Source organism: Heterocephalus glaber, unplaced genomic scaffold (assembly GCF_053883595.1).
Source record: "Heterocephalus glaber isolate CG9 unplaced genomic scaffold, H.glaber_assembly_v1.0 deba00001600, whole genome shotgun sequence".
NCBI lineage: Eukaryota > Metazoa > Chordata > Mammalia > Rodentia > Bathyergidae > Heterocephalus > Heterocephalus glaber.
Window position 1 is genome coordinate 9380538 of NW_028258372.1, and position 12905 is coordinate 9393442.

At 39.2% G+C, this 12905-nt stretch overlaps 1 protein-coding gene across 1 annotated transcript in view; it reads right to left on the minus strand.

Moving 5' to 3' along the window:
• Nucleotides 1–12905, minus strand: part of Fmn2 (formin 2) — a 313847-nt gene that overhangs the window by 179729 nt on the left and 121213 nt on the right. Inside the window, 1 exon segment of the mRNA XM_087194309.1 lies at nucleotides 7951–8038. Coding sequence (XP_087050435.1) covers nucleotides 7951–8038 — 88 coding nt within the window.

Sequence of the window (12905 nt, forward strand, 5' to 3'; positions counted from 1 at the left end):
AAGACCTGGAGTTTGTAATCTACAAATTGTTTGGTAGAAAATTTTCATATGAAAAACATTATTCAGTGGCAGCCCAGCAGGAGAAAGAACTGCTAGATGTGCAGGTTATCCAAACACGTGCAAAAAGTCACCATAAAACAATCTTTCAAAGTGCCTTGAATTCAGAAAGGCTAGTCCCAGATTTTTAAAGAGGCATTCTTACACATTATACTCATGGCTAGAAAATAGTTTAACTCCCAGAAAACATAAGATGTCAAAGGAAGAAACAGAAGCCTCTGGATCTCTACTTAGCCTCTCTACTCCTGTCCCCCACACCAGGATTCATTTCCTGACAAAGCCAAACCCTGTCACAGTGTTCACTCTTGTGCCACCCAGAGCCCAGAGTGCTACATGCAGAGTGCGGCTGACTCATACAGCACAATGTTTAAGAAACCACACAATCATGGGAGAGACCTCAGCCTTTCAAGTTTCCAAAACAAACTGCCCTCCTTACAGATAAACCATAGTTCAAAGACGTAGCCACGTTCAACTTCTAAGAGCTGCTAATATAAATAATTCTCATATTTATCTTCATTCAGAAAGCAGACATGGGGGGCAGGCCAGTACTAAACTCAGCATTTCAATAACACTGGCTGAAAACCCAAACTATAGAACTCAGATATCCTCCCCTTGAACCGAAACTCCATTTCTGCCCTCTCATCTCCCCCCTAATTCCCTCAGAAGGAACACCTCTTGCATTCTCCTCCCTCCTCTGTCTCCTCACAAATGCTTGTAGTCAAACCTATTCAAGGTGATGGAGGAAGAATAAGGCTCTCTCCTGCTGGCTGTTCATGCTCTAAATTTCAAATAACTCTAAAGCCTATAGACTTTTAGCTCATTTCCTAAGGAATTCAGGAAGAAGAGGACAACTAAGGTTGAGTGCTTAAAATAGGGAGTCATTTCACAGCTCTTTGCTGGAGAGGAAACTGAAGAAAAGAGATACGAAGTAATCAGGTTTATTCAGCAAATCAGCCACCAGCAGATCTGGGATTCAAATGGATCTCAGTCAGCTCAGGCTACCATCACTAAAAACTGGGAAGCTTAAACAAGGGGAGTTTATTTTCTCATAGTTCTGAAGGCTTAGAAGTCCAACACCAAGGTGCTGGCAGATGGAATTCCTAGTGAAGGCACTCTTCTAGTTGTAGATGGCTGCGTTATGGCTGAGTCATCACTCAGTGATGGCGAACCTTTTAGAGCTTTCAATGCTACAGCTTGCTGTGGCACATATGCCATAGGTGTCACCACTGCATCACATGGTGGGGGGGGGTGTGGTAGAGAGAGGAAAGGGGGGAGGGAAAGGGTCTAGTCTCTCTAATTCTTAGAAGGGCACTAATCCTATCACAGGGGCCCCACCACCCATAAATTCATGTAAACCTAATTACTCCAAAGGCTCCATCTCCAAAGACCATTGAACTGGGAGTTAGGTTTTAACATATGAATTTAACACAATCAATTAGTCTCATAACAAAATCCAAGCGCTGTGCCCTGAACTTACTCTCTGAACTATTGTTATTCTCCAGTAGAAAGGAGACGGAAAACCCAGGGATGCGTGCCAAGTGCCTAACGTGGTAATGCACGCCTGTAATTCCAAGAACTCTGGAAGGCTGGTGAGGTAGGAAGATTGCAAGGTCAAGCCCAGTTGGGTGATTTAGTGAGCCATTGTCTCAAAATTTAAAAACAAAAACAAAAAAAAGGCTGGGGAAATGGCTCAGGGTAAAAAACAAGAACATGATGAAAGAGTGAGTAAAAACTGAAAGCAAGCATCCCTAAAGTCTATATAAAGGTAGCCCTTTCATTTCCTATGTGCTCTCTGAGCAACTGCTGACCTAGAAAAGAGACAGTACATTTTATACCCATTTTATACATGCTCACAGCTTGCTTTTGTTCATTGGTGAGCATAGTCTAGATTGCTTTTTCTGTCAATATTTCAGCTGCCTTTGCTTGGTTCAATCAAGAACAGGCAACTTCATGTATAATTTCCTTAAAAGTTTTTCCGTATTTAATTCACATATGTGAAAACAATTCACAATTTCTTTTCTCTAAAATAGTCAATAAGTAAACTGGAGAGTTTGTCTAGGATAAGAAAGTAATAAATGGAATTTGCTAAATTTATATTTTCTAATGTTTTAATAACTCTAACACACAAAACAAATGGTGACCAAAAGTATTGTGTCATCTTGCCAGTTTTGTTTTTGCATACTCTCATTTTGTTAGGTAACACATGCCCTTGTCTATAATAAGCTAACACAATCCACAGAGCAGACAGAGCTGAACTAGGAGTCTAAAGAACTGATCACCCATTCTGGCCCTATCGAGCTAATATTCTAGGCAGGCTTAATCTATAAGCCTCAATTCCTTCCACTGTAAAATGGTAATTAACTCTCCTCTTCTGCACTGTTTTACACAATGATCAGTAGTAGTGCTAGAAGGAAGAGGGAAGAAGGAAAGAAGTAAAACTCAAACCAACAGTTAATTTCATCTTCCTGCATACCACTGAAATGATCTGATTATGTATGATCTTAGAATATATATCCTGCTTAACAGTGAGTTTCATTTTAATACCTATTACCTTAAGTAATTCCTTCCTAGATAATTATCAAGATAATGATTCTAGTTCTAAGTTCTTTTGGAAGAGATTAAGACAAATCAAGAGAACAGCAACATGACACATGCTCCAGTGTGGTATTCCAATTAATAAACTGAGATTTCACTGGAATTTGATTTAAATTCATGGGCATATCTACTGTCCTTGTAAAGAATGCTTAAATATATGCATGTGTATTTAGAAAAAATTTTTTGTATTAGTACATGTTCAGAGTACATAATGTTTACATTCCTTGTGGGGAAAATGTGTTTGAAAAGAAGTCATTATGCTTAGAGAACAAAGAACTTAAAATCTATAATTTTTATTGGGTGTATAAATTATATTTTGTTATATCCATTTAACTTGAAGAAACATGATTTTGATAAATCATGCTTTAATAGGGCAGAAATTTCAATTAGGACATACTGTACCATGCATTGACCTCAGGTCCGCAATTCAGTTCACTACAGACAGGGCAGGGCATTTTTTATTTCTTTAAAATATAGAAAAGAATCAGGGCCATCCCTTCAGGATATAGAAGCTTATTGCTATGGGTGGGTCATAAAATACATAGTAGGCATCCCTTGCTACAGTACCTATAGCCTACTCTGAAATACATTTGAAGAGGGAATGTAACAGTATGCACAAACCAGTTAAAGCTTCAGCTGAAGGGTAGTCAGTTGTCCTACTGATAAGGTCCACACCCCAGGGATGGCTGCCCAGCACTGTGTCTGAAAGACGATACAGCAGAGGCAGCTAAGGCAAACTGCTCAGCTCTTCCTATCTAAATCAACAACTGAGGTCTTTTGATTAGCATACTAATGTATAAAATCAGCTGTCATTGGTGAAACTAGTAATTCAAAGTATGTGGGTTAATTCAGATATCTTAGAAATACTCCAGCCATACCCTCTCTGCATAGATAGTCACAGACATCCATAGTAGATAAGAGTATGAGAATCTAGTAGAGGTTACAGCCTAGATCTTTAGGAAGCTGTCTGAGGCTTAGAACCTATATAGTACTGGATCAACATTTGGGTTGAGTTGGATTTCTACATGCCTTGTCCAAACTATAAGAAAAAAGATTCCTACCTCTTTGATGTGTGTCCACCCTTCTGGAGCAAACCTTTCAGATAAAATTGTGGTGTGAGTACCCATAAAGACAAAGGGCAGGGCCAGGGATTTAGCTCAGTGGTTTCGCTGCCTGCTGCACAAGCACAAGGACCCAAGTTCGATCCCTGGTACCAAAAAATAAAAAGACAAGGGGCAAAGAACCTCAACTTTACAGAGCAAGTTTTTCAAACAGTTTCCTTCTTCATGATTAATAAATACCTGTTTGGTAAATACTGATGTCATGAGGGAGGATTAGATATGAAACTTGTTTCAGTTTGATCTGGTAGTACAGTGACCGTAATCCTGATGTACCTGCAAAATTTCCAGGTAACACCTGGTATCCAGGTGATACTGTTAATAGCACACCTGTCCAGTTACTAAAAAGTATCCCATTTGGGATGATAAATTATATGGATATTCGAGGTAGGGGATAAAGCTGAGCCTTACAGAATTTGAAATTCTTTTGCAGCTCCTATTATTTAAAAATATGGACCTAAGGGCCAGGGATTTAGCTCAGTGATTCTGCCACCTGCCTCGCAAGCACAAGGACCCGAGTTTGATACCCAGTACCAAAAAAAAAAAAAAACCCAAAAAATAAAAAAAATTAAAATTAAAATATGGACCTAAGATTTGTGAATACCACATTGATCCCTGAAGTGTGACTGAATTCTGTATAAAAATATCAATCTATTTCCCAAAACTAAACTACCATTACAAAGCCATAGGGCACATGCATGAAATCAATTTCTGCAAGTAAGAGGCTACATCATTGAATCAATCCTTCCACCAATAACAACTAAAAATGTTAGGTAGGATATATTTGTTAATCATCAAAAAGGCACCAAAGAGGTGTCTAAATAGTAAGGAATTATCATGCCCCATAAAGGGGAAGAAAAGAACTGAAAGAAGTGATCTAGCTCAGGACCCCTTTTGTCCTCAGGCCTTGTGTCTGTCCCCACAAATCTGAACTTTCTGTTGACAGTGTCACAGGGCCAGGAGCCAAATACAAAAACCCAGAGCCCACCCAAAGTAGGGCTTTAGACCCTCCCCACAATAAAGTGGTGCTCAAAGTGCTACAGACTCCAGACTGCTGGAAACTAATGCATGAAGCCGAAGAGCAGTTTGTACCTTCTGAAGAATCCTTGAAGCTTGACTTAAGGTCATCTTCAACCTACAGTGCCCCTGGGTGCTGGCACCAAAAAAGGCAAATTCCTTCTGGCAGGCACTTTAAGTCAGATTCTTCACTTGAGAGGTGCAGACGATTTGAACCTAGAACCCAAGCCTTACACACTCATCACTCTAAAAGGTATTTTAAATTCAACTATAGGCTTTTCTGGAGGTTTGCAAGGAAGAAGAAAATAATAGATGCAGCAATTATAAGCGAGGCAGCCCCCAGACAATTAACTTTGTGTGTGTAAAAGTTACAGTGAGGGCGAGAACTGTGAAATGCAACAGCAAATCTACCTGAACTGACCTGTGCAGGGCCGAACAATGATTGGGGGGGGGGGGGTGTGGTATTCCATTTTTGGAGGTTTGGAATCACTCAGTAGAACAACATTACAGGTACATTCTTGGTTTTAGAGCTATCAGAAGTGGTCACAGCAAAAGCAGGGCCTTGGGGAAGTGGCACAGAACAGGTCCACTTAACGAAGGCCCAAGCGCAAGTTCAACCTACTCTATTAACGAGAGGCACAATATTGAGAAAGACACTGGACCACTGGCAGCTCTTAGTTTGCTCTTCTATAAAATGAGACTGGAGGTCTGGGTAAATTCTGTGGCTGCTCCCACATCCCAAATCAATGGTGTTTATGCTTCTGTGGGTTTCTCCGTGGAGGCATATCCTGAGAGAAGTAGAGTTTACTCTAGAGGCCACAAGTGATTCCCACATGGAAACCATGGCTCCAGACAACACACTGAGGCAGAACAGAACTTTGTCCACAGAAATCACAACTGCTTCCTTCTTCAGACTTTGAAGGCAGCTGCTTTGTAGAAAATGGTGCACAGAGTTTCAAAGGGACTCAGGCAATCAGTTCACATCCTAATAGGATAAAGTTTATGCATAATTCTGTGTGACCCTTTAACGACTGACATTCATGCTATGTTCTTGTTCGTGTTGCATGTTAAGCAAGCAAATTTTCAATGAACTCTTGCTGGCTGTACCACAGACACAGCTGTCAGGCGGACTCCTTTGTTCATAAGGTTCTCATTATTAGCTCAACCCGAGCTGAATACTTGACTGAAGGAAAGGACCATATCATTATTTTCAGATTTCATTCTATGACTTAACTGGGCTACATCTGCCAGTGTTAGAAACACCAAGTACTTTCTTGGCGCCAGCCTTGGCGTTCTCTTCTATGATTATTACCCGAAATGTTTCAGCTTGAGGAAGTCTCCTCGCCATCAAAACAATTTAATAAAAACTTACATTGCGATTAAGAGTTACTCATCAATTGACAGGGCACACACCACTCTTGTGCTATTTATGAATTATTCCACACAATACTTTTGGCCTAACAAATAGAATCCACATTCATAAAGGGGGAAGCTAGAAAGCCAGTTAAATGTCTTCATGATTTATAAGGTCTGTATTATACTTGAAACCATATTTCTTTAATAGGTAGACTGGCATTCCACAGGATAATTCAATCTGCTTTAAATCTATTCTAAGGCCCTAGGCATCTTAAGGGACATTCAGAATATAAATTTAATTCCACTATGGACCTTTGAGCAATATTTCTCAGCATAGATGTGATAGGGGAAATGGCACCAGAATTCCTGTCAACCGTAGGGTAGAATTCAAGTATTAAAATATTGACACTAAATCCATTTAGAAAATGTTAGAAACCACCCTAATTCCAAACACAGAAAATATGTCATAAGCCTATTTAAAAATATAACTTAAAACAACAATCTAAGAGAAATAATGAAAGATCATGATGTTACTGCTTCAATGTATCTGGACACCATTAATAATAAAAATTGGCAAAAGATAATCTGAAATCATCTTTGGTGGTCATTAGAAAAAAGATATTTCAATCCTTCTATAGTAGAAAAGCCCAGAGGTTGGCAATGTGTAGTTGTCCCACGTAACTGGAAGAAGAGGGACCAGTTTTCCACCCTAAAGAGTTAAATATAATAAATTTGCTTTAGCTTTTCAGTATCTTCTAACAGGAGGACTAAACGAATTCCTTAAAGACATCTGAGACAATGGTCATTTGGCCTCTTGAAAACTTGTTTCAGCTAATCATGAAATATGGCAATCTAGTTTACTATTTAAAATCTCTAATCATAAGACTATCCTTAAACTGACAAGTGAAACAGGCTTCCCTGTAACTCTCACACTGGGTGGAAGTTTAAGTTTAAGTTAACTATCTCTTCTTTATATTAGTTCATCAAACTCTTGAGACTCGAGGCTCAACCAACTGGACTCTCCCACAGAGAATCTTCTGCATTATTTTCAGCGGCTGAGAACCCCCACTGTCTGGCTCATGCTAGTATTTACCAATAACTCTTTGAGTGTAATATCCACAAGTAAACACCTTGGATAAGGTCTAACAAAGTTACAGAGCACAGTAGGACTACTGTATCATATGATATAAAAATTAAATATTTATTCATAACAGATTAAATATATCTGCAATGGACTCAACATTTGTGTTTCCCCCATAGTTTACATGTTGCAATCCTGACCCTCAATGTGATATTAGTAGGAGGTGGGTCTTTGGGGGCTGATTAGATCTTGAGAGGGGAGCCCTCATGAATGGGATCAGCGCTCTTATGAAGAAGACCCATGAAAGCTTTCTTGCCCTCTTTCTGCCATGTGAGACTACAAGGAGAAAGTGGTAGTCTGCAGCTGAAAAGAGGGTCCTCACCAGAACCCATCCATACTTACACCCTGATCTTAGACTTCCAGCCTCTTTTAGAAAGAATGTGTATGGTTTCAAAGCTATCCAGTATTTGGTGCTCTGTTACAGCAGAATATGAGGATAATAATGTCATGTGAAAAAGAGGCTCTCAGCAAGGTATATCAAGAAAGAAAAGTCTAATTAATAGTAGCCTTTCGAGAAACAGTTGCAGGAGAAAGTTTGGTAGCACTTATGGGAAGTACACTAATCTCAGTATACACAAATAAGTTTGACATACTTTTACCACCAAACATAATATCCTTCTGCCCAAATTTAGCATTCAAAAGCTGAGCTTTTATTTTTCCACTTACCATGTTGTATGTCTTTCATATCTAAATGAAGACTAGACATTAATATTCCAACTGCTTGTGATCTTTTGTTGCTTAATAACTTGACAACCTGCTCCAGAAACAAAGAAAAAAGGGAAAATGTTAACTTTAACTCCAATATACATAAGAAGACATTTAATTCTAAATGAAAAAAATAAGAGAAAATACCTATGTCATTACTTAAAGTATTCAAAACACTCTTTAATGTTTCAAAAGAGCTTGGCTATCTATAATAAATCTTAAAAATCTACCATCTTTCTCCCGGTATTCACCATCGACCTCAAAGTCATGTGCTTTATCAGTCTTGTAAGAGTATGATCTGTCAACAAGTAAAATTTCTAATAGTCTAGGAAGCAAGTCTGGTCTCTGTGAAATAACAATTACACATTTGATCATTTGCAGCCCATGATTTAGAAAGTGTTAGGTTTTTAACACTGACCTTTGAAAACTTGGTCAATAAGTGAAGGGAAAAATAAAAGTATGCACTCAGAGAATCTGTTAGGTCAGATCAGGTGTACCATAAGACAGAAATGTGCTTTTATTTGGGTCAGTTAGAAGGCTATTTTACTGGCAGTTCCTCTTATTCTGCATTTGACCCACATTTTGTGGAGAACTTTCCAACTAATTAATAAGGGAGGAAAGCATCAGATTGAAAGGGCTGCATCAGCTCAATCTCAGGTCTGGCTGTCCAGAGACCGGAACCGTCAGTGCACACACCCCAGGAGGTCTGGGGACAGAGGTGGGCGCGCTGCTATGGAACAGTCACATTTAAACCGTGTTCTCCAGACATTAACACACCACCAATAAATCTTGCTTATGAAACTCATCCCAGGTCCTGATCCTTGAGGGACAGCGATTTCTATTTACTCTGTTTTGTTTTAAATCTATTTAGAAAAACATTAGAGGAAAAGGAAAGAAAAGTGGTTATGGTTAAATTACTAGAAGTGACAGCTGCCGTAACAACTATCACCTTTGTTGACCTTGTCTTGCTTTTTTGCTGTAAGCTGGGTCAACCAGGAAACTAATAAAATAACCATACCCAGCTGTCACACAAAATCACAGAGTAAAATAATATTCTTAATAGCAATAATAGCATTCTGAGTCCCCAGCAGGTACGGGGATGGGGAATAAAACAAAACACTTTTAGAAAGACCAACCATAAAACCTCCCCAGCTGTCTCTGAAAGTTTCCAGGGGTAAGGGACAATACCTCCAAGAGGTGCTGCTGTGTCAAGGGGGAAAAATTACATATTAGATTTGATTCTAAATTTGGTCTTTAAACATTTTATTAAATTTCACCTAGAAAATTTAGCTTACTATTTAACTATGCACCAACTAATTCAGCAAAGCATTTCTAACACTAGCACTGTTTTCTTTAGAACTGAAAAATTAGAAATCTTAAATAAGGAGCTCAGAAGGCACATAGACTCTGTCCTGAAAGATGGTTTCTAACTTCAGACAAATGCAATCTGGGTCCCATCCGTGCTGTTTGACAAAATTGCATTTACTATGTTTCCTATCATCTTTTGGTCCAAAATGCAATGGGCACATGTGAGTCCATACATCACTTGACTTCCGGCAGTACCGACATGTTGGTCACACCCTCATAGAAACTCTCAGGCCACAGCTCCTGCCAGTTCTTTTCAGTCCTTTGGAAAGTGAATTATTCTAAATTCACCTTACATTGGCATGTCCCAGAGTCCGACTTTCTGCACCTTATTCTCTTCAGGATCTGTAATTTCTCCCGTATGGATAGACATGCCTGCACCTTCAACTCAGCAGTCTTGTACTTTCCTAAATGATATCTTCACTTAAATTACCCACATCAATCTCCATTTTATGTGTCTAAGACTAAACTCTCCAGCTGGCTCCTCCTCTTTTATTGAGTATGTTGAGGAAAGGTACCATCATTCTCCACCCACACAGCAAGGCTGGAAACCTAGAAATCAATCTAGACTCTTGCCTCCCCTTCACCTGCATACTCTTCTCTGCTATCCAGTCCAGTCAGTGATAACTTCTCTTCATCTTTAAAAGCCAAACCTCCTCCTCTCTTGTCAGTGTACAGTTTTATATTATAAACTGCATAGATGAATGCAAAAGATTCTAATTCATCTTCTAAAAATCTAGTCTGGTGTTTCTTAATCCGTATCCTTTGGTTCAGAGGACATCATCATCACTATCCAGAAAATTATTAAAGCTCCAAGTTTCAGGCACTGTATCACAACCCTCCTCATCAACACATACACAAGTGGCAAACTTTAGTTTGCATTAAAAGCTCTCCCAGTGATTCTAGAACCACTGATCCAGTCTTAACGTTTCTTGTCCATGCTCCAAACTTACGTCCAAAAATTTATGTCTCTAAAACTGATATTTCATGCAGTTTCTTGATGTTTAACTTTTATTTTTTAAACATGAGTGGCTTATGCTTAAGGGTTAAGTCCTTAAAAGGATATATAAAATGCTTCACCTTTCATATAAGAAAGCTGCTTTTTCTACTGTAACTTAAATGTACTCAATTACAAAGTGTATTTAATATTTCAATACCTAAGAAAATAGGCAGAGTGATAATTATCCATCACCTAACAGAAGTCCTATAAGCAGGAGAGGGCAGAGGCCTAATAAAGAGATAGATGCCACAATTCCCCAGGGCAACTCAACCTTTGTATGATGAGCCACTGCCATGTGTCCTTTTTTCCAATGTCCTGAATAACAACAGGAAGCTATCAAATTGAACATTTTTTAAAATCCAGTGAGGACAGATACAATGGAGAAGCAAGAATAGACTCTTCTAAGATTAGATCTCAAATCACTTAGCCAAAAAGAAGAAAACGTAGAATTAACAAATTTGAAATCTACAGAGCTAGACTATGATCAGGAAAAAAGAGATTATTTTGTATCTTCCTTAAGACACATCAGGTTCAGTGAATTCTCTTAAGGAGGTTATCTCAGACTTCCTGGGAGGCAAGAATGTGCAGGGATTATGAGCACCGACTCTGTAAAATAAAGCAACGTTTCTCAAACTTCAGTTCTACCTAAATTGCCTGGGATCTTTCAAAAACACAGATACTGATGTTTAAGTGTGAATGGAGCTAAGGTTGGGTCTCTAATAAGCTCCCAGACAATGCCAGTGCTCTACTGCACAGAACGTGAGGGGCCTCGGTTCTCCAACTCACTTCCTAGTACATTTCAGAAAAGCTGCCCCAGTGCTCCAAAGCCTGGGATCCCTCCCTCAGAAAGCAAGGCATCAACTGCAAAGGGCTGCAGCGGACAATCAAGGTGATTGCGCACCGAGTGCGCTTAGCCGTGGCTTAGCATATAGTGGAGCGCTCATGGCAATAGATGATGGCAAGAAGAGGTTAAATACAAAAGAAAACATGTTTGGCAGCTTTTACCTTAAACTGACTACCTCACCCCATTGAGATACTAATGTGGATATCGCACCAAGACAGAAAACTGATACATTCATGATTCTATTTAATTCTTCCAGAGAATGACTGCTCTTTCTTTCCTCTCATGTAATTATTTAAAAAAAAAATCAGGCCCTATTTGGCTCAGAGTAGTTTTTCAGTGGTTAGAATGACTTTTCCACTTAATTTCTTTTCCTGGCATTGTATGTGACCAGTGAGACATTTCCTTTGACCAGGTGCAACAGCTGGTCATGAAGAGAACAAAACCAAAATGTTCATATTTTTTGGCCCCAGTCACAACTTTCAGGACCTTATTATAGTTAACATAATTTGGCTGCAGAGCTACAAATATATTTAAAATTAACATTAACTAATTTTTGTTGTGATTGCTGCATTAATATCCTCAGTCTATTTTCACTGTCTATATCTTTTAAAATTCCATTTATGTACTAAACCAGTGCCAAGAAGATATGATAGAAGTACAATGACCAAAGCAGCAAGGATAAGAGGAATATATGCCCAAGTATTTTTGAGGTCATTACATATTAATTTATTTTTCGGTGATGTGTTATATCTCCATTACGTGACTGACTGTATAAGGAAATTTCTAACAATAGTCTCAGACAGGAATTGAGTGATAAGTACCCCAAAGCATAATTGCAAACTTGCACTTTCTAGAAATACTAAAAATGTGTCATTTCCACCAACTTGAATGTCCCTCAACCTTCCACTGCTATTTTGTGAAAATGCACAATATAGTGATGAAAAGAGGCTTGGTCTCCACTTTCTCTCCTCCCAAAGGCCCTTTTAGTCTGACAAAGGGAGGCAGGGAGGGCGCAGGTGTGTTTGAGCAGAGCTACATGGGTATCATGGTCCAGGCTGTGTTGTACACAGTGTGTGGAGCAAAGGCAGAGCCAGCTGGCTCGGGGAAGAGATACCTTTCCCTAATTCTACCAGAGACCCTGGGTGGGGGCGCTACAAGTCTGGGCCTGATTTCCACCTCCAGCACCTGCAAATCCCTGCATATCTTAGTCTCTTTGATCCTGCATTTTGATATGTAAAATGGAGGAGCCCTGTCACAGAGTGATCCAGAGGGAGATTACTGTAGCTGTAAATCAGTGTTATCTACTCACAACATGGATGGTGGGCCACCTCCAGTCCACCAGCTCTGTCACTTATCCACAAAAGAATAAATGTGAGCAGAAACTGAGCAAATGCTAGAAATTTTACAACAACCTGGTGGAGCAATGTTTTGACCACCAAACCTAGATTTATAGGTCTTTGTTTTGGGGTTTTTTTTTCTAGTTATATATATATACTTTTTTTTTTACATAGCATATTATATATTATTTTATGACAGTATCAGGAGATGGATAGTGGACCTACAAAAAAGCCCTCTGCTAGTAGAGTGTGAAAGGCACTTAGTATTTCCTCAGGCACAAAGGAGAGCATACAAGGAAGCAGAGCCTGGACAATAATGAATATCTTAACCCCAGATCTACTCATGATTCCCAGGCCTTCTCAACAACTT